This window comes from Lissotriton vulgaris, chromosome 1_1 (assembly GCF_964263255.1).
Source record: "Lissotriton vulgaris chromosome 1_1, aLisVul1.2, whole genome shotgun sequence".
NCBI lineage: Eukaryota > Metazoa > Chordata > Amphibia > Caudata > Salamandridae > Lissotriton > Lissotriton vulgaris.
The window spans coordinates 1,514,619,130-1,514,645,859 of record NC_141685.1 but is presented as its reverse complement, the minus strand read 5'-3'; the positions used below and the strand labels follow the sequence as shown (position 1 = coordinate 1,514,645,859).

The 26,730-nt window shown below is 46.7% G+C and overlaps 1 protein-coding gene across 2 annotated transcripts in view; it reads right to left on the bottom strand.

The window, feature by feature from the left end:
* The window catches only part of TUBGCP6 (tubulin gamma complex component 6), a 747,379-nt gene that overhangs the window by 229,775 nt on the left and 490,874 nt on the right, over positions 1-26,730 (bottom strand). For both annotated transcript variants that reach the window (XM_086967433.1, XM_086967436.1), the window contains exons 21-23: positions 15,404-15,545; positions 14,049-14,243; positions 788-920 (exon numbers count right to left, since the gene is read on the bottom strand). In XM_086967433.1, the coding sequence (XP_086823559.1) occupies positions 788-920; positions 14,049-14,243; positions 15,404-15,545 (470 nt within the window). The remainder of the gene's footprint in view (positions 1-787; positions 921-14,048; positions 14,244-15,403; positions 15,546-26,730) is intronic.

The window sequence follows — 26,730 nt, the reverse complement described above, 5'->3', positions numbered from 1 at the left end:
TGTTGTGCAAGCCTCTGATAAACTACGTGGAAACTCTAGAGCAGAGGTACCTGAGCAGTGTTGATTCAAAATCTACAATACCAATACAGACTAAGATATTAATATGGAAGCAATAATATCTTTAATACCTTTAAAAAACCTATATAAAATACTAAACACAGTTTTTAAAAACAGCTGCAGTTTAAAGGTATTGCATGTCTTCGACATGTGACTGTGTGATATCCAAGGATTATATATCTTTTGTACCAGTTAGGTCTCATCTTTCTGACTGCCAAAATGCACCACTTGTACCTTGTAAACTGAAATATAAATCTATCTTTACAAAGTTTGGTTAGTCTGATAAATCTGCTGAAAACATGGATGACTAAACAAGCCAACCTGCCACCTCCCTCTTTTGGGGAATAAGAAAGTCTCTTAGGAGCAGTCAGAGTAATTTTTCCATTGGTACGCTTCAAGGAGTCCTATGCTTGGCCAATGCCTGCACCTATTAAAGTACATGATCATTTTCGTTTGAAAGATAAGATGATTTAGGTGGAAAACAGAAGGATTGCCTTTTTCTAGCAGCCATGTTTTTCTAACAGTCTGAAGGACTTACAAGGCTGGTGCTGCACTATCTACATGAAACAATGAAATATACATATTAAGGTCTTGATGTGTACAGTAATAGAAATACTTCATTTGGAATTAAGGAAGACAATATTTTCATATAAGTCATGTGTTGTATGGTCTTGTGTGTTTATAATATAGCATTAGTAAAAGACATTCAAGGCACCATGCTTATACGTACCTGTCCGTTTCAGATGAAAGTAAACATCTTTCAATATCCACACCATATATTTCAACTGCATTAGAAAAGCGAAAATCTTGTTGTATTCATTAATGCAGTTCTCAGTGATGACAATATTAAGAGGCCAGTCAACCTGTAGAAATAAAGCACTATTGTGAAGATGTTTGCGAGTTATTCATGACTTACTTAAAATCATGTCAGATGAACCCTCAATAAACATCATGCAAGACAAACAGGCATATACAGCATGAAAAGTTAAATTTTTTAAAATAGTACAACAACACACTATCTTCAGTTAAATGCTTTTTTTAAAGGGATGGCTAATCTAAGCTGGGTGGGGAATTCTCAACTGGATATAGAGTGCTGGAGAAAGATATATGTCAATCTACTCTTGATCTTCATTCAGTGAGTAAAAGTAGCAGCTGTTCTGGTCGATTTAGCGCATGTCAGGCAGTGGCTCTGGAACTGGGCGTGCTAAAGGCCCTGCAGCAACCCCATAAAATGTAAAGGTTAGTGAGTGAATATTAAAGGGACCTTCAAATGCTTTACTACTGCCAGCAGTTTTGCGTTTTGAAATACAAGCTGTTGCATATCCCCTACACCTCTAAAGAGGCAAAGTTACTGGCCAGCACCCCTACTCTAAAAAGTGTGCCAGCATCACTGTTGTCAGGTATTGTGTGCTCTGTCCATCTGCAGTCTGCACCTCTGAGCCTTGGAAAATCCCATGCACGGTACATCATGAGTGAAACACACCCTTGGCTATTAGTAAGCTCTATGCAACATCATGAATAATTAGCAACTGGATTAAGACTAAAAATACTCAATAGGAATTAATTATGAGTGGACAGAACTGGGTATTCAATCCCAGGGAAAGGTGTTTAGTCTGCTAAATACACTATTCAAGTTTATTACTGAGAATGCAAGTCAAAACAGGAAAAAGAACAGCTTAAACGTAAGCAAGTGAATGATCCAGGCTTTCAAAAATGCTTCAGTTACACCATGACCTACAATCATGCTACAGAACCACCAGTTTGTAGGCTGACTTAAAAGTTCAGCAGGATGCCACATCATCTAGCAAAAATACAGATACATATGTTCTGGCAAGTATGCCAGCCGCTGCATGGGCGATTTTTCCGTGGAGATATGGCAAGCTAACCAAACGCAAAGACTTCCTGTTCCGTTTCTGTTAAAAGGTAGGAAGGGCTGTGTTTGCAGGAAAGAGGGCACCAATATTTGTCAACTTCCCTGTGATTGGTATCTTTAATTTCAAGAGCCCCAGCTGCCATTCTAGTGCCAATAGCAGAGACAAACCTATACTCAAGGTGTGAATATAAATCAAGGAAAATCCACTTCATACTAAGAATCTACTCTACAGGAATTTTGGAGGTCAGGTAGGGTTCAGCATCAATGGAAAGTGGAGGCACAGAGGTTTAAAACTAATTCTCCCCTTACTCCTTTACCTTTACCTTTGTTGCTTGTTATCCAGCTGGGCATACAACACATATGTTCCACCACTGCAGTTGGCTGATTGATAAACCACCACCTTAAATGGTAAGTACCATCGCCGTTTCTCCAGCAGATTCTTCTACCATTCCCATCTTGCTGTTCCTGTAATCTATTCATGTGTGATTCATGAGCTGATCCTATACTGTGCTAGGTGCACCTGAAGTATAACCAAAGCACATCATTTTTATCCTACTTACTGTGTTAGTGTAGCCAATCTGCTATGGCTTCAGGCCTGGAGTCTCCCTCAGCCTCGCCCCTCACTAACCAGCTTTTAGCAGTTTTTGTCAGCCTGATGTTGTGTGATCACTCCCCTATTTCCAAGATTCAACCAAAGAGTCAAATTAATATATACCAAAGGGATACTGGAAAAACAATATAGAAGTACTCAAGAACAAAGGGAGCCTTGGTTGTTACAGACAAGTAATAGTGTTTGTTAAGGTTCATATGTACTCACTGGTCTTTGGTGCCTTTCTCCCAGCTTTCTCAGCTGGCTCACCTTTTCTTCACATTCTTAAAGGCATTGTATAACTTTCTGGGTCCTCTTTTACACCCCTTCTCACCCTCTCTTTTGCCCACTTGGCCAAGTACGCTTTAAATCGCATCCCCACGATCCACCCCCTGAGCCCTCCCACCACACACCCACCCCAGTCTCCCAAGTACCTTTCTTCCATGAGTAGTTTTGCTTACTTACTGAGTCACCACTTTATAACTTGTGCAGCATGCACCTTAACTGGACTATCTAGGTAGCACGCTTTGATCTATTTCTCTTTATTTGACCTTTTTCCATAGATCTTTGACCTCTTTTGGCAATAGTTGAAACTTAGTATAAGTCACACAGAAGTACGTCGACCAAGTGTAGAAAAAAGGGTTGAGAACAAGAGTAAATAGAGCTATTTAGCTCAAGAAGGACGGGTGCTGTCTGGAAGCTAATGCGAGGGGAGAGAGATCCCTCAGAACGAGAACCCTCACTCACAGTTAGGTGACATGCTTCATCATATGGGTTCCCTCCTCACACCGTAGTGTGGGCCATGACTCGCCATAGACTCTAAGATGAAAGGAGAGTGGCAAAGAGGGACGTCATGATGTTGTTTATGTTTGCAACAGTGTATTTTACAGGCTCCATTGCTGCCCAGGTTTGGCCCTCATGGTCCGTTGTCCCTTCCACTTTGCAGGACTACGGTAAGGGCTGAGGCATCTCTGCTCACCCAGCCAAGCAGCTCTAGCTGTGTTCGTCACTGTGATCCTGCTTACTGGTGCAGCTCACCACATTGTCACTCTACGAGAAACCTCAGACAGCATAGGTCAGTCCTCAGGTGTATAATGGAGGTACAGTGTGTCGAGATGCTTGGGAGCATGGAAGAGAGTGCGAGTCAGGTTCCCAGGAGGGAGCCACCGCTTTGGGTGCATAAGTTCTGTGCAGTCCACTGGCAGAGTTCTCCTGCCATCTTACTGCTTCCCGGATAAAGTTATTGAAAACTACAGAGGCTAAAGAGGTACAAGGAAAAAAAACTGAAATTGGCTAGGCAAGTTGAAAGAACAGGAAGAAAAGAAATCATTGTAGGACAGTGTAATAGTAAATGCAAAATGGCATAATCTTGACTTAAGTTACCTGCATGCGAATAAAGACACTAATGAAGCTGCACTGAGACCTGCTGGGAATGCAAAGGAGAAGCTGGAGAAGAAAATCTCATAGAAAGGAGGAGTAAAAAGGAGACATTTCCTGCCCAACAGGATTTGTGTATAAATCACCAAGAGTAGGCTAATATTACAGAGAGTACTACAGAGATATGTCCTGCTGCCGGAATTATCGCGTTCCATGGTCAGCCGTTTTTCTTAACTTCACTCCCACTAAAAACAAGGCTTCTACTAATCAATTGAGGAGGCAGTGGGAGAGCCATTTGACAATCATACAAGCATTAAAAGCCATCATCCAAGTCTGCCACTACTACATCAGCGCAAAAGGAAATTGGAATAAGTGTACAACCCTCTAAGAATACACATTCCCTAGTGTATCCGGTAACAGGTAAAGAGTGTGAAAATATAGCTCTGCAAGAAGATGATGGCAACATCAACTGAGGAAAAAAGAAATTCTATAAGCAACCTGGGCTGGAGCACAAAACTAGACCACACTAAATGCATATTGGAAAAAAGTTCAATATTCCGAGCAGTGCAATGGTCATCCAAATTCATTTTCACAAGTGAACTAGAAGAAGAGAGTTCTGATAAGACCACAGTCTGCGTTAAAGAAAGGCCGCTGGACCAGGTCAAAAAGATTGCAGCCTTATTCAACCCATCCATGTCTAATTCAAACTCCAGAGCATTTGTGCAAGGACTGCTACAAGCAATGACTAGGGATGCTATTTTAATTACAAATGCACAGGAAAGATCAGGCAGCCTTCCCTAAATCTGATACTCTGGAAGGACAGATTAGCAGCCTAACTGAGGCCTGCTGTGGTGCAGAAGAATGGATAACTGCAATTGAAATATTCCCACAGCCAAAGGCTGAGACGCATGGTTGCTTTTAAAGAGCCATATTGTGCAAATGCCAGGTCTAAGGAAACCAGACTCTAAAAGGAAAGCTCTGGATAGATAGGATTCTTGATTGATTGAGAAAGCAGAGAAAGGCCCTCAGCAAGGGAGGCAACGATCAATTAGGTTGTAACAATACTTAAGGAAACTGTTCTTGGGAATTGAGTCAAAGATCTTCCTGCATTACTTTTAAAAGCTCTGGTCCACCGGGTCTCCATCATTCCTTGAAAAGCAAGACTGAGATTTCTAATAATAATTGCCTTTTTCAAGATATTCCCCTAAAGCCCAAGAGAAAAATATTGAAACAGCAACCATATAAATATTCTCAATTTTTTAAAAAAACGAAATGAAATGCAGGCTCTTCAACCCAAATTAAAGGAGCTGGCAGTTCCAGCCTCACATAGTCTAAACATTAATTGGAGAGCGCTATTTCACATGTTCATGGAGGTCAATGAGGATAGAACGTTCCTGTCAAAAATTAAATGTGGTGACAACGTTTTAAATAAAGGTATCAAAGAAGACTTGCAATATTGCACTGTTCAGAGTTCAAATAACGTCACATAATGGTAAATAAGGAAAATGCTAATTACCAGTATGCATCTGTTCTTGGCATGTAGAGCTGCAGATTTCTACACTTTGCATTAGATCGCCACCTGGTGTTGGGCTCGGATGATTGCATGTTGTCGTCGTCGTCTTGGTTTAAGTCTTTGTAGTCACAAGATAGGTGACTCCTCCCTTGGACGATAGAGCGCATGGGCATCGGCTCCATCCTTAGATTGTTTTTCGCCATGATTGGAAATGATGGAGTTAGTAGAAAGAAAGAAGGGATGTCCATGCGTTTATATCTAATTAAGATAAAACTGGAACAGATACATGTCCCGGGGAGGCGGGAGGGTGTGTAGAAACCTGCAGCTCTACATGCCAAGAACAGATGTATACTGGTAAGTAGCATTTTCCGTTCGAGGCATATGAGCTGCAGATTCTATACTTTGCATCGATTGTGCAGCAGTATCAGTTGCAGTAGTTTGACAGAGTTTTGAGGGCAGTTTGGCCTACTGCAGCTTGCTGCTTGGCTTGCACATCAACACAATAGTGTTTAGTGAAGGTGTGTGGTGTAGACCATGTTGCTGCTTTGCAGAGGTCTTCTAGGGGAATGTTCCCTAAGAAAGCCATGGAGGCTCCTAGTTTACGTGTGGAGTTCGCTCTAGGAGGAACTGTTAATGTGCGTTTTGCCTTGTGATAGCATATTTGTATACATTTAAAAATCCACCTTGCAATTCCGGATTTAGAAATGGGGTTGCCTTTATGTGGTGGAGAGAAAGCTACAAATAATTGCTTTGTTTTGCGAAATGATTTGGTCCTATCGATGTAATAGAAAAGAGCTCTTTTGACACCTAGTGTGTGTAGAGCTCTCTCTGCTACAGATCCTGGGTTTAGAAAAAACACTGGTAACTCTACCGAATGGTTTAGATGAAAAGGAGTGATTACTTTAGGAAGGAATTTAGGATTAGTCCTTAGAACCACTTTGTTACGGTGTAATTGTACGAATGGTTCTTGTATAGTGAAAGCTTGAATCTCACTAACTCTTCTAAGAGAGGTAATAGCAATGAGGAAAGCTGTTTTCCATGTGAGAAATTGCAGTTTACATTTGTGTAAAGGTTCAACAGGGGGTCCCATGAGACTGGTAAGATCAATGTTTAGATATTTTTAATCCTTCCATAAAAGCTTTTATTGCTGGTACTCTAAACAACGACATATGTAGTCTGTTTTGTAGATATGAAGTAAAAACAGAGTTTTCCCTTTTGGTTATTTAGTTTTCAAGGCACCCTTCATGCACTGAAGTCTACTCAGATCAATGTAAAGAACTTTCACATTCATACATGAATCATTTAGAAAGAAAAAAACTTGATGATTTCAAACATATATAAACAAGTATCACCTGTTTTATTATAAAGTTAAAAAGCATTTAAAAAGACAATTAATCACATATGGGTAACAGTACACAATTAAAAACAATACAATACATGAATTATATTGGTCCTGAAGAAGGTGGTTGTAAACCGATTATACCGCTGAAACGCGTCGACGCTTTATCTAACAGTTAAATCAAGAGGGGTCAACATCAGTGAGGGCATTGGTCATTACATCCAGCCTCATGTTGCACTACAGTATTTTTTGATTAACATCTTCATGACAGATTTAATTGTCTTTTTGTTGTTCTTCTCCAATTGTATTGCCAATATTTCATATTATATATTGTATTGTTTTTTGCCGGAAAAGCGTACGCAAATCTGCCTGACCAGTTCATCCATATCGCATTGCCCTTGGACAACGGGTGTGGAAACCTGGCGGCGAAAGTTGGGTATTTTGCGTTTTCGTGTGTGGCAAACAGGTCTATGTCTGGATGACCCCACTTGTGAAAGGATGGTTGAAGAACTTGCAGATGTAGTTTCCATTTGTGAATCTGTTGTGTCTGTCGACTTAACAGATCGGTTATTTGTTTGTGAATTCCTGGAAGGTGTTCTGCGAGCAGATATATCTTTGTGGAATGGCCCATCTCCAAATGTTTTGTGCTAGCTGGGACAGTTGCAGGGAATGTGTGCCTCCTTGTTTTTGTATGTAGTACATGTCTGTCATGTTGTCCGTCCGAATTAAGACAGCTTTGTTCTGATGAGCACTTGGAAGGACTTCAGTGCTAGGAGAATTGCCAGCAACTCTAGGTGATTGATGTGAAGCACCTTTTGTTGAGCGGTCCATCTTCCCTGAGTTGTGTGGTGGAGCAGATGTGCTCCCCATCCTGTCACGGATGCGTCTGTTGTCAGTACTATCTGTGGAACTGGCTTGAGGAACGGCCGCCCTTTGGACACGTTTTTGGTGTTCCACTACTGCAGAGAGCAATGTGTGCGGCTGTCCACCAACACCAGGTCTATTAGTTGTCCTTGTGCCTGATTCCATTGATGTGCTAGACATTCATGCAATGGGCGCATTTGCAGTCTTGCATATGGTACAATAAAAATGCAAGATGCCATCATGCCTAGTAATGTCATGAACACTCTGGCTGGGAGAGAGTGTTTGGTTTTGAAACCTTGTAACTAAGGCTTGAATGCTCAGTATCCTGGCTGGACTGGGATGAGCTAGAGCTGTATTGGTGTTTATGGTAGCCCCTAGGTATTGATATACATGAGAAGGCTGGAGATGTGACTTGGTGTAGTTAATTGTAAACCCCAAGTCGTGCAGTGTTTGAATTGTTTGAGATATGTGTTGGACACACTGATTGAATGACTTGGCTTTTATGAGCCAGTCGTCTAAGTATGGGAAGAAGTGGATATGTTGTCTTCTGAGATGTGCTGCTACTACTGCTAGGCACTTTGTAAACACTCGTGGTGCAGTTGTGACCCCGAATGGAAGGACTTTGAACTAATAAGTGTGGTCCTTCTAGTACAAATCTGAGATACTTCCTGTGAGAAGGATGTATGGGAATGTGAAAGTAGGCGTCCTTGAGGTCGAGTGTGGTTAGGAAATCGCCTTGTTGCAACAATGGGAGCACTTGTAAAGTGATCATGTGAAAACAATCGGAGTGTATATAGAGATTGAGAGGCCTTAGGTCTAGAAATGGTCTTAGTGTTCCGTCCTTTTTGGGTATTAGGAAATAGAGTGAGTAAACCCCTGTTCCTTGATGTTTTAACGGAACAAGCTCTATTGCATCTTTTTACATCAATGAGAGAACCTCTTGTTGAAGCAGCGTTAGATGTTCTGTGGACATTGGACGCTGTCTGGGTGGTGTATGTGGAGGGGTAGGTGTAAGCTCTAGGCAGTAGCCATACTAGATAATTTGTCTTACCGACTTGTCTGTTGTGATGGAATCCCAGACTGGTAGGAACTGTGTTAGTCTGCCCCCTTCAGGAGTGGAATGCTGTTGAGGGAGCAGTTTTGTGTTGGGAGAGGTTCAATTATTGTTATTCCCTCGACCTCTTCCTTGTTGTTGTTGCCTCTGTAGCCCCCTAAAAAGTATCCTTTATTAGAGGATGTTTGTGTATTTGTTTTAAAAGAAGTTGAATTGTCTGCTCCAGCTTGTTTGGAGCCTCCTCTGTAGAAGGAGCGACGAAAGGAGCTTCTTGCTTGGGTAGACTGCAGAGCTCCCATAGACTTGGCTGTGTCAGTGTCTTTCTTCGTTTTTTCAAGTGCTGTGTCTACCTCTGGACCAAACAATTGTTGTTGGTTGAATGGTTGATTTAAGATAGTAGTTTGCACCTCTTGCTTAAATCCTGAAATGCGTAGCCACGCGTGACGTCTATGGAGGACACTGGTGTTTATTGCTCTGGATGCAGTGTCTGCTACATCTAGTGCGCATTGAATAGAGGCATTTGATATAAGCTTACTCTCTTGTATGAGGTCATCTGCTTGTGCCTTATATTGGTCAGGTAGATGTTGTAAGAGCTTCTCTAGCTGATCATAGTGAGCCCTGTCGTATCTTGCGAGGAGGGCCTGTGTGTTAGCGATGCGCCATATATTGCTAACTTGGGCTGCTATTCTTTTTCCTGAAGCAACTATGATCTTTGATTCTTTATCAGGAGGTGGTGCTTCACTTGATGCTTGGGAATTTGCTCTTTTCCTAGCGTTTGAAACTACTAGGGAGTCTAAGGGTAGCTGTCCTTTAATGTAGGCAGGATCCCCAGGAGCTGCTCTGTACTTTTTCTCTATTTTTGGGTTTATGATTCTAGCTCTTACAGGATCTTTAAACACTTCTGGTGCATGTTTAATGACTCCTTTAATCATTGGCAGTATTTGCACAGATTTTTGAGAGTGTTCAAAAGTGTCTAGTAAAAAATCTTCCTCTGCCTCATCTGAATGCATGGTGACATTGTGATAGGTGGCAGCCCTATTAACTAAGTGTCCAACCCAATATTGTCTTCTGGAGGAGAAGGTTTAGATGGATATATATGTGGGTCAGGAATATCTGGTACATCCTGTGGGTTTGGATACTCCCAGTCTGGTGAACCTGTTGGGTAGGGACAGGGTAATCTGGGTCTCTCCCTCCCCCCATGCTATACTCCTCATCATCAACTTCCAGAGGAGGTGTATGTTGTGGAGAATGAGGAGGAGAATTTTGAGGTGACATTTTTAAAGGAAGAGCAGGTGAAGGAGATACAGGAGAAGAAGGGTGCATAGTAGATGTGGCAGAGTCCTTCTTCTTGACAGGCACTGGAGGTGTAGGTGCTGTATCTGACTCTCTCTTCCTGTGTGGTGTGGTGGAAACATGTCCTGTTTCTGGATCAATGTAGATTCTTTTTTTGTAAAGGATCTGGTTGGTAAAGCTCCTCTTCAACGCTGATCTTTTCGGTTCCAAACCGGTTTGTTGCTTGTCTTTAGCCTTAGGAGCCGATGTTGAGTCCTTTGGCGTAGATTTTGGCACTGAAGGTATTGTCTTTGGAGCTGAAGCCTGTTTCGTGGACTTGGAAGGATTGGAAGCAGGCTTTGTTTGTTTTGGCATCGAGGGTATCGGCTTCGGAGTGTAAGCTGTTTTTGGGGCATCGGAAACAGGCTTCGTTGTTTTCGGAGCAGCTTTGTCTCTCGGAGTCGACGGTTTCGGAGTGTCTTTCGGAACCGGGACTTCTTTTTGTTTCGGTGCGGAGGGAGCAGGTGGGATCGGCACATGCGGTTTGCTCGGTAGGGACCTACCGGAAGGCTTCATTATTTTCTTTGGAGCCGGACTCGATGGCAGGGCTTTCGAAGTGTTTTTTCGGTCTCGACTGGGCCCCGCAGGCGGAGTGTTGACCTTTGCTTTCGATTTTGGTGTTTGGGCTGGGGTAGGGGTAGTGGTACTCACACGTTGATCCGAAGGTATGGAGTCATCGGAGTCATTTGCCTCGGATACGATCTGGAGATCATCGGAATCTTCCTTCGAGACACGTGGACCTTCGTCGAAGATATCCACTGGTTCCGGCGCTGATCTCTGCATGTCGCGTCAACGGGCCCTCCGATCCTGAATGGTCTTTTTCGATCGAAAGGATGCACAGGCTGTACAGCTGGATTTGTCGTGGTCTGGAGCTAAGCACAGGTTACAGACCTCGTGATGGTCACTGTGTAGAAATTTTGTTCCACACTCGGGGCATCTTTTGAATGGCGTCCTTTCCATGAGGTGTAAGCATCACGGCGTGGGTAGGCTCAACGGCCCGAGTCGACCACTGGAATCGAGCTGACAAAGTCTAGTTGATGTTTATTGGTATCGAACGTTTTTGGGTGAAGTTTGAAGAAATTTGTACGATTTCGAACAGGAGCGGAAAAGTTTCATCCGAACCCAGTGGCGGAAAAAACAATCTAAGGATGGAGCCGTTGCCCATGCGCACTATCGTCCAAGGGAGTAGTCACCCATCTCGTGACTACAAAGACTTCTTCCAAGACGACAACAACATGCAATCATCCAAGCCCAACACCAGGTGGCGATCTAATGCAAAGTGTAGAATCTGCAGCTCATGTGGCTCGAACAGCTACATATCTGGAAAATGTTACCCTGTAATCATATCTTTGTAGCAAGTAGTACTCTAGATTAACATGGATTGCATTCTCCTCTAATCTAGGGTTAGGTGCGGACATTTGCAAGTTGTTTTGTTTAACTTTCTTTGCATGGGGAAGGAGACATCCCCTGTGAGGGCTATGACGTGGACCTCCCAGAAGATCCAGACTCAGACAGGTAGCCTGCTAAAGCTCCCCATCGGATGACACTACTGCACACCGTGCGGTGATACAGAGAGCATCACTTCACCACAACGTTTGAATGCACATGATGCAGGAGAATTACTTCTTCATTGAAATCCTCTCCAAGACCAAAGGTCATGTAGCATCTTCCAATGCTTTGCAGAATTTTCAAAATTACTTTAGAGGACTTTACAAACCCAGTGAAGGCCAGGATAGTCATCCAACCGAATGGAAGAAAAGAAATGTAAAGCATCCCCAGATGACCCTGTGTACATTAGGAGCCATGGTCTGCCTTTCTGGCAGTCACACTGCGAGAAAGTGACCCATCAGCACAGGCAACCAAGGATGCGCCTCCTCCAGAAAAGGAGAGTAAACGAACAGCTGCAACAGGGAAGATTTATCTCTGCACCTTCAGCTCAATGGCTAAGTAGGTGTGCACTTTCTCTTACAGTGGGTATTTCTTATTGGAGAAGATAGTATCTTAAGAACTTCAGAAGGAAGTAACAGTAGACTAGTATCTATTGTCTCTAATCTCCTTGGGCAAGGAGATATGGACCATTAACTTGAGTAGGTTGGATTAAAGTAATTATTGATTAATCATGTAAAAGAATAACTACTGGATCCTTAGTTAAGCTTCCCCCCTCAGTGAAGGGAACCAGGGCAACAGAATTAGCGTTCATGAGTAGAGAAGACTTGTGACCTGAAAAGACGGAATATATTGTAAAAAAAAAAATACACAAACAACGTGTGCTCTGAGGACTATTGCTACAACACTAAATACTTTGATGTTTTTGTGTGTTTCAAAGTCAATGAAATGCGCTCTATTCTGTGGAAGGGGAGTTATGGCTCACTGTAAAAATACATTGCCTGACCCTTCATGCACTCATTTATTCAAAGGGGTCGTAAAGTTAACTTGAAGCTATTAGTTTTACTTTAGAGTGATTTAAATGAAAAACAAATGGAATTCAGCAAATGTAGCCTGAGACAGGCTGCACTTTTTTAAATTAAAAAACGAATATGCTACTTACCAGTATGCATCTGTTCTTGGCATGTAGGGCTGCTGACATTCATATCTGTGCATAGATTGCCACCTAGTGTTGGGTCCGGATGATTGCACATTGTTGTCCTGGAAGAGTCTTCGAAGTATCACAAGATAGGTGGCATCAAAGCTTTTCTTGAAGGACTCAAACAAGTTATTCCTCCCAGACACTCACCAGCACCTGTATGGAACCTAAATGTGGTCCTTACCAGACTGATGGGTCCACCTTTTGAGCCTCTCCACTCATGCGAGATACAATTCTTAACGTGGAAAGTGGCTTTTCTAATAGCAATTACATCGCTACGAAGAGTTAGTGAACTTCAAGCACTAACTATCCAAGAGCCATTCATACAAATTCACTCCAACAGGGTGGTACTGCGCACTAACCCTAAGTTTCTGCCCAAGGTGGTTTCACAGTTTCATATCAATCAAACTATAGAACTGCCAGTGTTCTTCCAGAATCCAGATTCAGTGGCAGAAAGAATGCTCCACACACTAGATGTCAAAAGAGCTCTCATGTACCTCATTGATAGGACAAAAGATTTCAGGAAGACAAAACAACTGTTTGTTGCCTTCTCACCACAACACAAAGGCAACCCCATTTTAAAAGCAGGTATAGCCAGATGGATCGTTAAGTGCATACAAATTTGCTATGAAAAGGCTAAGCGCACATTAACGATTCCCCCAAGAGCCCACTCAACACGAAAGTTAGGGGCATCCATGGCTTTCCTGGGTAACATTCCTTTAGAGGAAATCTGTAGAGCAGCCACATGGTCTACCATACACACATTTACTAAACACTACTGCGTAGATGTGCACTCCAAACAGCAGGCAGCTGTAGGACAGGCTGTTCTAAAAACACTTTTTCAGACTGCTGCAGCTGGCACAGGCAGCCGCCGCTAATGGAGGGACTGCTATGTATTCTATGCACAGATATGAATTCAGCAGCCCACATGCCTTGAACCGAATATGCTACTTACCAGTATGCATCTGTTCTTGGCATGTAGGGCTGCTGACATTCATATCGCCCGCCCTCCTCCCCGGCGCCTGTAGCGGCTGCAGTACTCGGAATTACTCTTAGCATGGTCATCACTTACAGTACTACACTCCATCTCTGCCACAATGGCGAAAAACAATCTGGGGATGGAGAGGATGCCCATGCGCACTGTGGTCCAGGGGAGGAGCCACCTATCTCGTGATACTTCGAAGACTCTTGCAGGACAACAATGTGCAATCATCCGGACCCAACACTAGGCGGCAATCTATGCACAGATATGAATTCAGCAGCCCACATGCCTCGAACATGCCAATTTCAAAAGTAACATAGAAAAGGTACAAAAGAGCTCATGGATCCTAAACAAAGATGGGACTCTTCACATTTCTATGACAATTAACTTAGATCACATGATAAATGTCAACATAATTAGGAATCTGAGAGAAATTGGAGTGTAACAGAAAAGAAAAACCACAATTATCAATCTCAATTCTTACCTTATATCTTAGCTCTAGGCAACTCAGAACAACTGGATCGATAGGATTAAATATTTCTGGAAGGGATTTGAGAGCAAATGAGAGGTTAACAGCAAATTGAGAGTCCCCGTGAATGCTATACTGCAAAGCCTTGCTTAGGACTGAATTGAGAACCAAAGGATTGAGAAGTTCTGCAGGCGTCTGCCCTGATCCCAGCTGTAAAAAAAAGTAATATTCAGATCTAAGAGTTAAAGTTGTTTTAGTTTTTTTTCATGATGTGTTTTCTTAAGACAACTATTAACAGTATTCATTTACATTAAAGACCAACCTTACCACAGTCATAAAACGGCAGTTACAAAATGCTCAGGAATGTCAGCTAAAAAAACCGTCACGGCTGCAAGCAGCTGCTGAAGTTTCTCGCACAACTAACAATTTAGACTGCCACTACATAATGAAGGTACAGGCAATGATTTCCTGTACTATTGTACTTTGCTTAATTTTTGTGTCACTTTGATCCTAAAAAGGTTGGTTACTGAAGGCCAGATAAATTGCTGTTATGATGATTTGAAGGTCAAAGTGTTGTTTTAAAGTTGGAAGTCTATTTTGGGCTATTTCACTTTGCTGTTAAAAGGGGGAAGTTGAATGTCTATTGAATGTAACTTCCATCTATCAACCCACTCGGATCAATGTAATACAAGGAAGTTTGTTCACTATGAATGGATGGTACAAGAATTTCTCCCCTTCATTATTGCGCCCGCAGTCATGATCCTCACGGAAAAGCTTCATTCTCAGTTTTACATGGAAAGTACATAAAAGATAAAGACTAGCCTAAAATGGAATTGGAGATCGAGAGAGAACAATGAATTAACAAGGAGATCAAGGGATAATTAAGGACTTAAAAAGTAAATGTTTTATTTTTGGTGGACTACTAAGTACATATAATGTGAGAGTGAAATGCCATACAGCCCAAACAAGGCTTCAATAAAGGTTTGAATAAGGGGTGGGTGGAACTCTCGATGTTTTGCTCTGCAGAGTTACCAAACACTTTGCAGAGTTTCAATAGCGGTGGAGGGTGCCAGACGGTGCTGCTTCTTTCTGCTGCTCAAGTAGATTTTCTACTTGAGTTGCAGTTTTCTCACCACAAACTGCAGCTTTATCAAGGCAGGTGGTAGTTAGTGACCTACCTGCATTGAGAAATCTCGCCAGAGGCGGTCTAGCACTTGATTTTCTCACTCGCCAAAACGCTGCAAGTGAACTCCGCCGAAGAAGCTGGGTTTACCATTCATCCTTAGTTTGCATACCACTGGCAGTAAAATGTGAAACGAAAACGCAGACTAATTGCCTGGTATGTGTCAAAGTTTCTTTAAATACTGTACCTTTTCGAACAGTAAGTCGCTGAGAAATTGAGCAAATTCACCATCTTCCATCAACAGGAAATGTCTTAAGGCTTCAAAGTGCTTTTCTACGTCTAGTGCCACAAAGTAGTAATCAATAATAGCCTTATTCACGAGGGATACACTGGAAAAAAGCACATCCTTATAATGTAAGAATAACTATGCCAAGCATACTGACAGATAAAAGAGGAAAATCCACATTCTAGGACATTTAAATAAAACAGGTATGAATATAGGACTGTGTCTGTTAAAAACAAATGTTAAAGTAAGACATCATGAATGCTTATACATCATACAGCTAATAAAATAGATAATGATTGAACAAAACAACTCTGTAAATAATAACTAACTTTGTATGCACTTTACTGAGTCGACAACAAAAAGACTAGAATTATGGACTTGGCTAACATATAAGAGTGCAAACATGTGACTGCAGTAAGAAAAAAGTGTGCATTCTTAAAATAAGACATGGAAATAAACTACATTTCTATAAACTGGGTGCTCCCATTTCCCAGTATACATATTTATCTAAAAAAAAAATCAAGACATGAAAGAGACTAAATTCGATTGAATAAAATAAAAATACTGTCCCTCGTGTGCGGAAGGATATCAAAGTAAAGGGATTCAAGACAGACCACACTTACCAGATCTCCCTCACAGGTCCTGCGTAATGTGTGCAATTTAACATATTGGAATAAACAGACAGTGAACACCCAGGATTATGGTTATATGTCCGGAAAGGACTTTGGAATTGGGGGGCTAACTAGGCCTGTATTTTTTGGACGCCATTTGATCAAAGAGTTCCAAAAGCGTGATAGTGACAGTGAAGGTATAACTACATGAAATGGAATGGAAAGATAATTTATATAGCGCGGTAGCTACCCTGAGGCGTCCTAGCGCTGTGTACAGGCGCATGGGAATAAAGGTAGGGGCAGACCCCATGACAGACCCCACAAGTTTCCCGACTACCAGACAGATTGACTGGTTCAATTTAGCCCTTGTCAGCTATGACAATTCAATGCAAAAGTAACCATCTAGGAGCATGTTTATGTTCCTCGTAGACAAAGGAGTTACATGAATGCACACCCATCAGGGTTGAGTACACTTTCATACGGGGCAAAAGCCATATTGGAAGCAGGAGAGTTTTAGCAGAATAGCTTTAACTGGCAGCGAAGGAATGTAGAGCATGTACCAAGCAGCTCGATTAGAAGAATCCCTCCAAAGAGGAACTGCGATACAAAGAGGCTGGAGTGAAGGTACACCAGGTTTGGTAAAGACCAAGCTAAAAATGACAAGAGGTTTTCTTTATTAAAGGAAGATGCACACTGAGTAGGTTGTTAGACATTTGCTGGTTTGAAATGCCAGTTACTAAAAAAAGGCAATACAATAATTGGTGTATGAGAGTGTCCCAGGTATGGGAGATTGGAAGAGACCCTGGAGGTTTAATCCAAATGTTGTGCTCCTAGTAATGATAAAAATGTGGGATGCTTTGGTGCTTGCAAGCATAGTCAAATGAAAGATTTGAACACGAATGAGACTCCTTGTCTTAAGGGGAAAGGTTAGGAGACATGGTGATCTGAGTGCTTCTGGGGTGCATGCATTGAATGTATTGTTCCTTAATACTGCCTTTTCTTTTCTGCACTTGACCCTAAGAACAATATTTATATGTGATTGAAAATGAGAGGAAATTACTATCAACCAAGAATGGAGTTTCTTTTTTAGCTTAATCTCTCATGATGAGATGGACCCCGAACATTATACTCCACTACCTTTTGGGCAATAAATCCATTTTTCTTACTGTTCTCTTTGAGCCAAAAAGTAAAATAATCTGCCATTAACATTCTCAGTGTCTCCCTTTCCTACGAGTATTTAGATTGAGAAGAAGAGAAAAATATCACTCACTGGGTTAAGAAATATTCAAAAACACTTTGAGAAAACAGAGGTATACGAGAGTAGTGCTGTTATTTGTAATTTATAATTATGTTCTAAAGTGAAAATCTTTATTTGTGTGACGTGCTCCCTGAGTCTAAGAAAGAGAAGCAATTCCAGAAAGAACAAAGACATTCTTTTCAAACAATGAAAGGATACTTTGCAAGAACTGATAAATCCAAATGCATACCCTAAAAGCAGACACAATTTCCAGATGAGTTTGAATTACTTAAAAACAAACCTTCAGAGGGGCGTGGCCAAGATGGCGGGGTGAGCGGACGCTTCCTCCCGTAGCTCCTCCGGCCCGGCTCAGCTCGAGCCCCGATTCCTGCGCCTCTCTCCCCCCGCGGCTGCATTGCGGGCGAGAGAACTGTGCCGGAGTTCCTGGGGCACATTTTGGTGCCACTTTGACTTCTGGAGCCCCGGGGGAAGTTCCCGAAAAGTTTATTCGGAGATCGCTCCGAGGATTAGAGCCCGGGCCGCCCCGAGGAGAGGAGCCTGGAGGCGGAGCGTAGTGCGGCGCTGTCCGCGTACCTTGGCTGGCCCGAGTGCTGAAAAGCGGAACGCCGGAGATCTCGAAGGATCGGACTAGGCGGACTCCGCGGAGCGAGGTGGCTTCCTGGCGGTGCCCTGGTGGCAAGCACTATTGCTGGGCGACGGACTTTAGCTCTGTACCGGCGACCCCCCCACTGCCCGGGGTCTCGAGGGGCGACGCCTTGCGAACTCCGCGCCCGGAGGCGCTGGATGGCGGAGTTCGAGCAGTGCCCGAGCCGGGCAATCGACTGGTGATGGGGGGAGGCACCGGGTTTGCACTTTCCGGACCCGTTATCATTTGAGAGTTGCCCACGGACTTGCTGGCCCGGGCTGCCTTCTTGGGTCCCACCCTCCCGCCATCTTGTCTTTGTGTGGCTGAGCCCGGTGGCCCCTGCCCGCGCCCTTCGCACACGGGAGCCTCGACTCGTTCTGGCGCCAGCTCATCTACTGCCCTCCCTGGGAACACGAGACGGGAGGCCTACTCTTCGGACATTGCTGCCTGCCCTGCTGGCCCGAGGGCCGTCTTGCCCATGCTCGGACCGCCATTTTGTCGCCTGTGACGCACCACCCTTGTCCTCGGCGAAGGCCTCACATCTGGTGCCCGCGAGCGATGGCGCTCGCCTACAGCAACTAACCCTGGGCTTTGCCGGGCCCCAAGATGGCTGGAAGACGTGGCGCGGCACGGGGTGATCGCACCTTGCCGGAAATGCTCGGCAGGTCCCAGCAACTACGCGACAGGACGCAGCCGTCCCCGGGGGCCTCCCGGGCATCAACGGAAGCAACTGCGGGCGAGCCGCCGGTCACGCGGTCCTTCATGGAGAACTTATTCACCTCCCTCAAGGAGGAATTTCAGACTCTTAAGACCGAAGTGGCTGGAGAGGTCCGGGAGGTGCGCAGGGAAGTCGAGGGCCTGGGCGAACGGGTCGAGACTGTGGAGACGGCGGCTCAACGCCGCGATGAGGAGATAACCCATCTCCAACAGGACGTCCTCCGCCTCCGGGAGCAATGTGTCGAGCTCCAGGCCCACTCGGAGGATCTCGAGAACAGGTCCAGGAGGAACAACATCCGGGTCCGGGGTGTTCCATCCGCCGATGAAGGTGCGGACCTAGTGGCTTATCTGCAGGACCTGTTCCGTGACATCTAGGAGGAGGGAGCGGATTTCCCCATCCGCATTGACAGAGCACACAGGGTGGGCCGCCAGCGCCAGTCATCGGCACCCCCGCCTGATATCCTGGCATTCTTGCCGGATTTCCCTCTAAAGGAGCGCATCATGACTGAGGCCCGTAGGAAGCAACCATTGACCTTCCGCGAAAGACCTGTGGCGCTCTATCAGGACCTGTCTGCCATCACACTGCAAAAGCGCAGGTCTTTCCGCATCGCTACGGACTTTCTGCGAGAGCACGAGACAGCCTACTCCTGGGGTCACCCCTTCCGCCTTATCTTTCGTTGGAATGGGGTACTGCACCAGCTGCGCTCCTTACAAGATGTCTGTGGGGTGCTGGGACTTACTGCTACGGAGGAGGACGGGGCTACCCCCGCATGGAGGCGCCCCGAGCGGCGGGGCCGGCGGAGGTCGAGAAGGCGCCCATCGTCAGCGCCAGTGAGTCGTCCGGACTCGCCCACCATCAGAGCTGACATGGCGGAGGCCCTGAGGACTGCGGCCAGGAACTTGCCTGAATCTACTGGTGTGGCCTTGACGGCCTAAATTTTCTCCGGGGGGAGAGGTTCTTAGCTTTCACGATGCTGGGCTGGGGGTCGGGGGGCGGGGGGGTGGTGTGTGGCTGGACGTCCACTTGACTGTTTTCTGCAGACTCGCCCATTTGGGCTAGACTGAGACTATGGGGTGTTGTTTTTTGCTTTTTGTTTTGGCCGGTTGCCATCAATGGTTTTTGGGGGGGTTTCATTGTTGGTTTGTTGTGGGGGGGGTCCCGTCCGAAGCTGTCCGAACGAGTACGATGCCGCCTCTGGCCTTCCCTGCGCCCCTACCCCGCGCGCCCCCTCCGCTGATCCCCCGCCTGCTGCACAGCGCGCTGTTTCCCTGGAGGCGATGCCACCCCTGAAAGTAGTGACCCTTAATGTCAAGGGTCTGAATAACCCCGTAAAGCGTAGGGCGATTCTCTCCCTATTGGAGGGGTCGCAGGCGGATATTTGCCTCCTGCAGGAGACCCATTTACTCTCCAGAGATTGCCATAGGTTGCGCTCTGCCAAGTTCCCCACGCAACTTTTTTCCTCTGCTGCGACTAAGACCGCTGGGGTGGCCATTCTTCTAGCCAGCTCCTTTAGGGGGGAGGTGCTGTATAAACATGCCGAGCAGAAGGGGAGACTCTTAGTGTATCGCATGCGCTTAGGAGGTGTTACCTTTACGGTTGGTTCGGTCTACAGCCCAAACGATCACCAGGATCGTTTCCTGGACTCGGTACTGGTGGACGTTACTGCCTCGCCCGATCGCCATGTCATCCTGGGGGGAGACCTGAATATGGTCTTCGACTCCACTCTAGATAGGTCTGCCCAGCGTTTTCCGCAGACAGGGGAGCTTTCTAGAGCGGTGAGGGACCAGATTGCAGAGATGGACCTGCATGACCTCTGGCGCACCATGCATCCCACCGATAGGGACTACTCCTACTTTTCCCACGCACACCGCACTTATTCGCGGTTGGATTATCTTTTGGTGAGCGGCCCACTTCGCTCGGCCGCCATGGCGGCGGACATCGGGGTCTTGTCTCTGTCCGATCATGCGCCGGTCTCCGGAGTTTTTGCGTGGCCGGCGCCCCCCCCCCCTCGAGAGGGATGTGGCGGCTTCGGGACACGCTTCTCCATAAGAAATCGGTGGTGAGGCGAGTGGAGGAGGTCATCCAGGACTACCTGACCCACAATAACAACTCTGACACGTCCCTGGCTACACAGTGGGCGGCTTTGAAAACAGTCGTCAGGGGAGAGTTTATCTCCATTTCCTCGGCGGAAAATAAGGAACGCCAGCGCAAGCGGGAAGAACTGACGGCGCAGGTTAGGGAGCTTGAGCAGGTCCACCGCCGAATGGGGGCACCTCGGGTTTGGAAGCAACTGAAGGCGGCACGAAAACTCCTCTCTGCGTTGGATCTAGATCGGGCGGAGTACGCAGCGCTGCGCCTGAAACATGCCTTTTACACCGGCGGAGACAGGTGCGGTAAGCTCCTGGCCCATAGGCTTAGGGTTGTGCAGCAACGCAATGTGGTGAAGGAGCTGGTGGGAGTGGATGGGATCCCGGTTTCTGGTGACGCGGAGGTGGCCGATACCTTTCGATCCTTTTACGAGGCACTGTACGCTTCAGACTCTTCCCCACCGGGAGAGGCTGAGGCCTATCTGGAATCCGTGGCCCTCCCGGCCTTGGACCCCTCCCAGGCGGACCACCTAGAGAGGGACATTCACGTGGAGGAGGTCATCTCCGCGATCGCACGGCTGAAGCATGGCAAAGCCCCGGGCCCGGATGGCTACACGGCCTTGTTCTACAAGACCTTCTGTCCCACTGTTGCTCCCCTCCTGGCTCGCTTGTTCAACTCCTTCTCCGAACCGGGCGCCATCCCACCGGACCTCCTCTCGGCGACTGTGTCGGTTATCCCCAAGCCGGGGAAGGACCGGACCTTGTGCGGCTCGTACCGGCCCATTTCGCTCCTAAATGTGGACCTCAAGCTCTACACCGGAATCTTGGCGGCCAGACTGGGTCTACACTTACCAGGTTTGGTGGAGGCTGATCAGGCCGGTTTTGTACCCGGTAGGCAGACGGTCGACAACACGAAGAGAGTGACGCACGTCCTGGAAAAGGCCTCACGCGTCCCGGGGGAGCGGATGCTGCTGTCGGTCGACGCGGAGAAGGCCTTTGATAGGGTTCATTGGCCATACCTCGAGCTGGTCCTTGGGAAACTGGGAATCGGCGAGAAGTTCCGCACTATGGTCTTTAACTGCTATAGGAGACCGTCGGCGTCAGTGCGTGTCAATGGACACAGCTCCAGCAGCTTCACCATTGAGCGCGGCACGAGACAGGGTTGCCCTCTCTCGCCGCTCCTCTTCGCCCTTTATATGGAGCCGTTTGCGCAGAGGATCCGCGACAACCCGGACGCCATTGGGGTGAAGATGGGGCAATACACACACACTGTCAGCTTATACGCGGACGATGTCTTGTTGACCCTAGATGACCCCAGGCGGTCGCTCCCTGCCTGCGTCCAGGAGCTGAACGCTTTTGCCCGCGTTGCGGGCTTTAAAATGAACATGACCAAGTCGGCTGCACTGGATGTGTCGCTCTCTGCCGACACCAGACGGGACCTTCAAAGTCTCTTACCTTTGCAGTGGTCCTCCTCCACGGTGCCTTACTTGGGCATTTTGCTTGCTCCCACCCTGCCTGCCATGGTCGCAGCTAACTATTCCTCTCTAGGCAAGAAGATGAAGGAGGAACTCGGCCGATGGAACAAGGGCCTACTCTCGTGGCTGGGACGTATTGCGGCGGTGAAGATGACGATACTGCCCCAGATCCTGTACCTTTCCGCGCTCTACCTCTTCAGCCCCCCGTGGGCTGGATACGGCAGGCGCAGGCAGACATCTCCCGCTTTGTGTGGCAAGGCCGTAAGCCTCGGATGAAGCGGGTCCTCTCCATGCTTGCCCCGGAGGCGGGAGGTCTCGGGGTCCCGGACCTCCGGAAGTACTTTCAGGCGGCGCAGCTCCGGTACCTGGTGGAGTGGAGCCGGTGGGAATCGGACAAACACTGGCTCTTTCAAGACCAGGCAGTTGCGGGCCGTACCCTCCAGGAGGTCCCGTTCCTACGGCGCGTTCACCGCCCGCCTAATCTCTACGCCTCCTTTATCACCCGGGTCCCGCTAAGAGTGTGGGACGCGGTGTGTGAGCTCCGGGAGCTCACCACTTTTCCGTCGCCGTTCACTCCCATTGCTGGCAACCCGGACTTCACTCCGGGTCTGGAGCCGGGGGCCTTTTCCCACTGGGTGAGTGCGGGATGTAGAGCGCTTTTCCAGATCTACGCACCGGAGGGCGTGCTCCCCTTCCAGCAGCTCCGACAGGAGTTTGGCCTGACGGAAGGGGACAGACTGCGCTACATGCAAGTCCGCCACTGGGCTCTTCAACCCTCAGTGCGTGACGTCGCCGCCCGTACGATTACGCCCTATGAGCGATGGTTGGTGACCCGGGCCTCGGACGCCAAACTCATCACTGATTTGTATAAATTTCTCCAACCCCCGCCGTTTCACTACCATAACCCGGGGAGAGAGCGCTGGCACAGGGAACTGGGCAGGACCCTGAGCCACAAGGAATGGGACAAGATTGCGTATCGGGCGAGGCACTCTGCGTACCACACTGGGCTGACGGAAACCTTCACTAAAGTGTCCACCTATTGGTACTACACCCCGGAGCGGCTCTACGAGATGCGCAAACTAGGCGATAAGGGTTGTTGGCGCGGCTGCGGACAGGAGGGCACCCTCACGCACATTCTCTGGGAGTGCCCGGTGCTGTCGGCCTACTGGAAGGAAGTCTTAGATGAGGTGGATAGGCATTTTGAGATTGAGCTCCCGCGCTTCCCCGCGTATGTCTTGCTTGGCCTCCCCAATGACTTGATGTATCCGCTGAAATCCCGCAGGGGCAGGCAGATTGCGATTGCGCTAGGCTCAGCCGTTCAGAACATACTTGTCCTTTGGCGCACCCCCACTGCCCCCTCTATCACTGGTTGGTTGCATAGGCTCTGGCAGGTACTGGGTATGGAGAAGATATCGCTAACGGTGGCGGGGAATGTTGACCAGTTTGAGGAGCTCTGGCATCCCTTTTTGGCACTGCTGTCCACGGAATTTCGCGAGCTAACGTGCCCACGGTACTTGCGCCTCCTTAGGCTGACACCGCCGGCGCCAGCGGCGGAGTGATTGAGCGGATTGGGGACCGGGGGCTGGGGGCGGGAAGTGGGGTTATATGCTTCTAATGCTGCTTTTCGGACGGGGATGTTGGGGTGTTGTTTTCTTTTCTTTCCTCCTTGCTTTTCTTTCTTCTCCTTTTCTGGGGTCGAGGGGCTGGTGGTATGGTATGCTTCTCCTTTGCTGTATCGCAGAGCGCTATTCTGGCTTGGCCTTGCCTAGGGAGTGGGGGCCTACGGGGGGTTGTTTACAGTGACTTACTGCCTTATGTTTTTTGCCTTGTTACCCTCTGGGGCTCCCTGCCTCCCTCTTCTTCTTCTGACTCGCTGCAACGTTTTGCCTCTTGTATTGTATGCTTGCCTGACCTCCTGCTCCCCTCCCCGTGTTTTTCATGCCTTAATAAAATACTTTAAACCAAAAACAAACCTTCAGAAAATGTGCTCAGAAAGCTGAAGTATTTGGTGAGAATTCTGTGGGGAACGTAAGTTGAACATGATTATTTTTTTCAAACACATGAAGCACAATTTCTTCGCATTTACGATGCAAGGAGGATTGCATGGCTGTGCTCTTATTTGGTGGCTTTCAGGAGCACTTACTCCACTTCTTAAAACTACTCATAACACTAGATTTGATGATTTGGTTTGCATTACCAACAGCTCACTGACTTAACGGGTTTATTTTCTAAATGTATTGATTTTAAGTAATACCAGCCTTCTTTATTAAGAAAGAGTGCCCACGAATGGCAGAAACTTGAATAGCATCAGAAAGAGGTGTAAGATTTAGGCAGGGCATTGAAAAAAAACAAGGTTGCCAGCACTGTGGGTGTACAATTAAGGACAGAGCTCTCGAAATACACTGATGAGGCATACAGTAATAAGGCAAACATTGTTTTAATCAACTATGCAAACTGAAGTGTGTACAGTGGTCACCTCTTCGTCTCCTGAAGGGAGGGATGCTTATTGATCACGGATTCGGTTTCCTCTGGTCATCACTAGATCACCCAACACTATATGAAGCCTTGACAAGAACTGCTTCCCACAGGGCTAGTCCTCAAACAGAGGAGCTCGATTAGCCTTAAGAACTTGTCATTCTGTGACTTTCTCACCAAAACTAGAACTTGAAACTCTGAACAGTAACTTTTTACAAAAGCATTGATTGCCCGCACAGGAATAGTGAGGATGTTCTTGTGCACTTATTTCCGTGGCTTGAGCTCACAGCAGAGTGACCTCCCATTCCCGCCCTAGACAGTGCCATGTGACAATTATGTAATGTCGCACAATATCACTTGGCAAACTAGAGAGATGCCAGGCTGATCTGTGGGACTGCGGGGAAAAGGAAGGCACATCTCTTGGCACACCTTTTTACAGAAAAATAGAAAGTACCAGCATGAAAGGGAATTAAAGTGTAAATGAGTCTCACACTACAATTCTACAAAGCTCAGCCCATCAAAAGATATAGGCAGGAGCCCGCTAGACAAGAGAGACATGAGGTAGATTGCACCAATGTTCATCTCACATCAAAGGAAAGGCAGCATGGGTAGAGTGTTTCCAACCTTGTGCCTCTTAAAAAAAACTGAAAGTAAACAGGAGTGGGCACAGGGAGGGAGAGGATATAACATACATACTTGGTTTGAGGAGAAACTAATCAAACAGGATAAATATGAAAGAGTGAGGCAGAGGATAGCGTCAAGGACTATGCAAAGAAACACAAGTTAGCACATTAGACAAGCATTTGCAATGCAATAGGTCTCGCATTAGGAAAGTTTGAGCTATTGGTCTTGTAAATGACAATTTTTTTAATTAATGTGTTGTTTTTGAAAATAGCTAAATTGATAGCTTTGTCAATTACAATGCCAATAGTTATAACTTTCACAAATGTGACACCTATAGCATTTGTAATGCAACATGTTTTGTATTTACGTGACTTAGATGCACAAGTTACTACTTGTGTAACGATATATCTGTAAGAGACATTAGTTAGTGATAGAATCCTTACCTTAGAATATCCCCAGGCGTCAGACTGGATCCGGAAACTTTTGCGTAGCAGTACCTTTGCGCGTCGGTAGGCGTCGTCTGTGGCTCCGCGTCCGTCGTCGGCGCCGTGATGACGTCGTCGGAGTACTTAGACACCGCCTCTGCGTGCTGACGTCAGTTCTCCGCGTGCTGACGTCAGTTCTTAGACACAGCTTTTCCGCGCCAGAAGCGCAGAGCCATGCCAAAAACCAACACTGGTGCCATGAAACCAGGGCCCTGAAAGGGGATGACCTGAACCCTAGATATCGGTTCGCAGAACGGGGAGGATGGGTGGGTCGGTAAGGAATCTATCACTAACTGATGTCTCTTACAGATATATCGTTACACAAGTAGTAACTTGTGCATCTGAAATTGACACGTTAGTGATAGATTCCTTACCTTAGAATAGATACCCCAGCAATACCAACCCCGTGGTGGTGGGTCTGCGAACCAATAATCACACCAGAAAGTCCTGGAGGACGGAACGGCCAAAGTAGCCATCCCTCCGGACTTGACTGTCCAGGCAATAGTGTCTTGCAAACGTGTACAGCGAGGCCCACGTAGCCGCCTGGCAAATGTCCTGCAAGGGCACACCGCGGCCCAAGGCAGTTGTAGTGGCTGTGGCTCTAGTGGAATGAGCCCTCAGCCCAACAGGGGGTTCCTTCTTAGCCAAGGAGTAACACGCCTGGATGCACAAGATAATCCACCGGGAGATGGTCCGCTTGTGCACCGCTTTCCCTTTCTTAGCGCCCGCGTATCCAACAAAGAGTTTATCATCCACCCGGAACTGTTGTGTGCGATTCAAATAGAATGAGAGCGCACGTTTTGGGTCCAGACGGTGGAGCCTCTCCTCCTCTCTCGAGGGGTGCGGAGGCGGAAAGAAGGTGGGCAAGGTGATGGATTGCCCAATGTGGAAGGCCGTGACTACCTTGGGTAGGAAGGAGGGCCTCGTTCG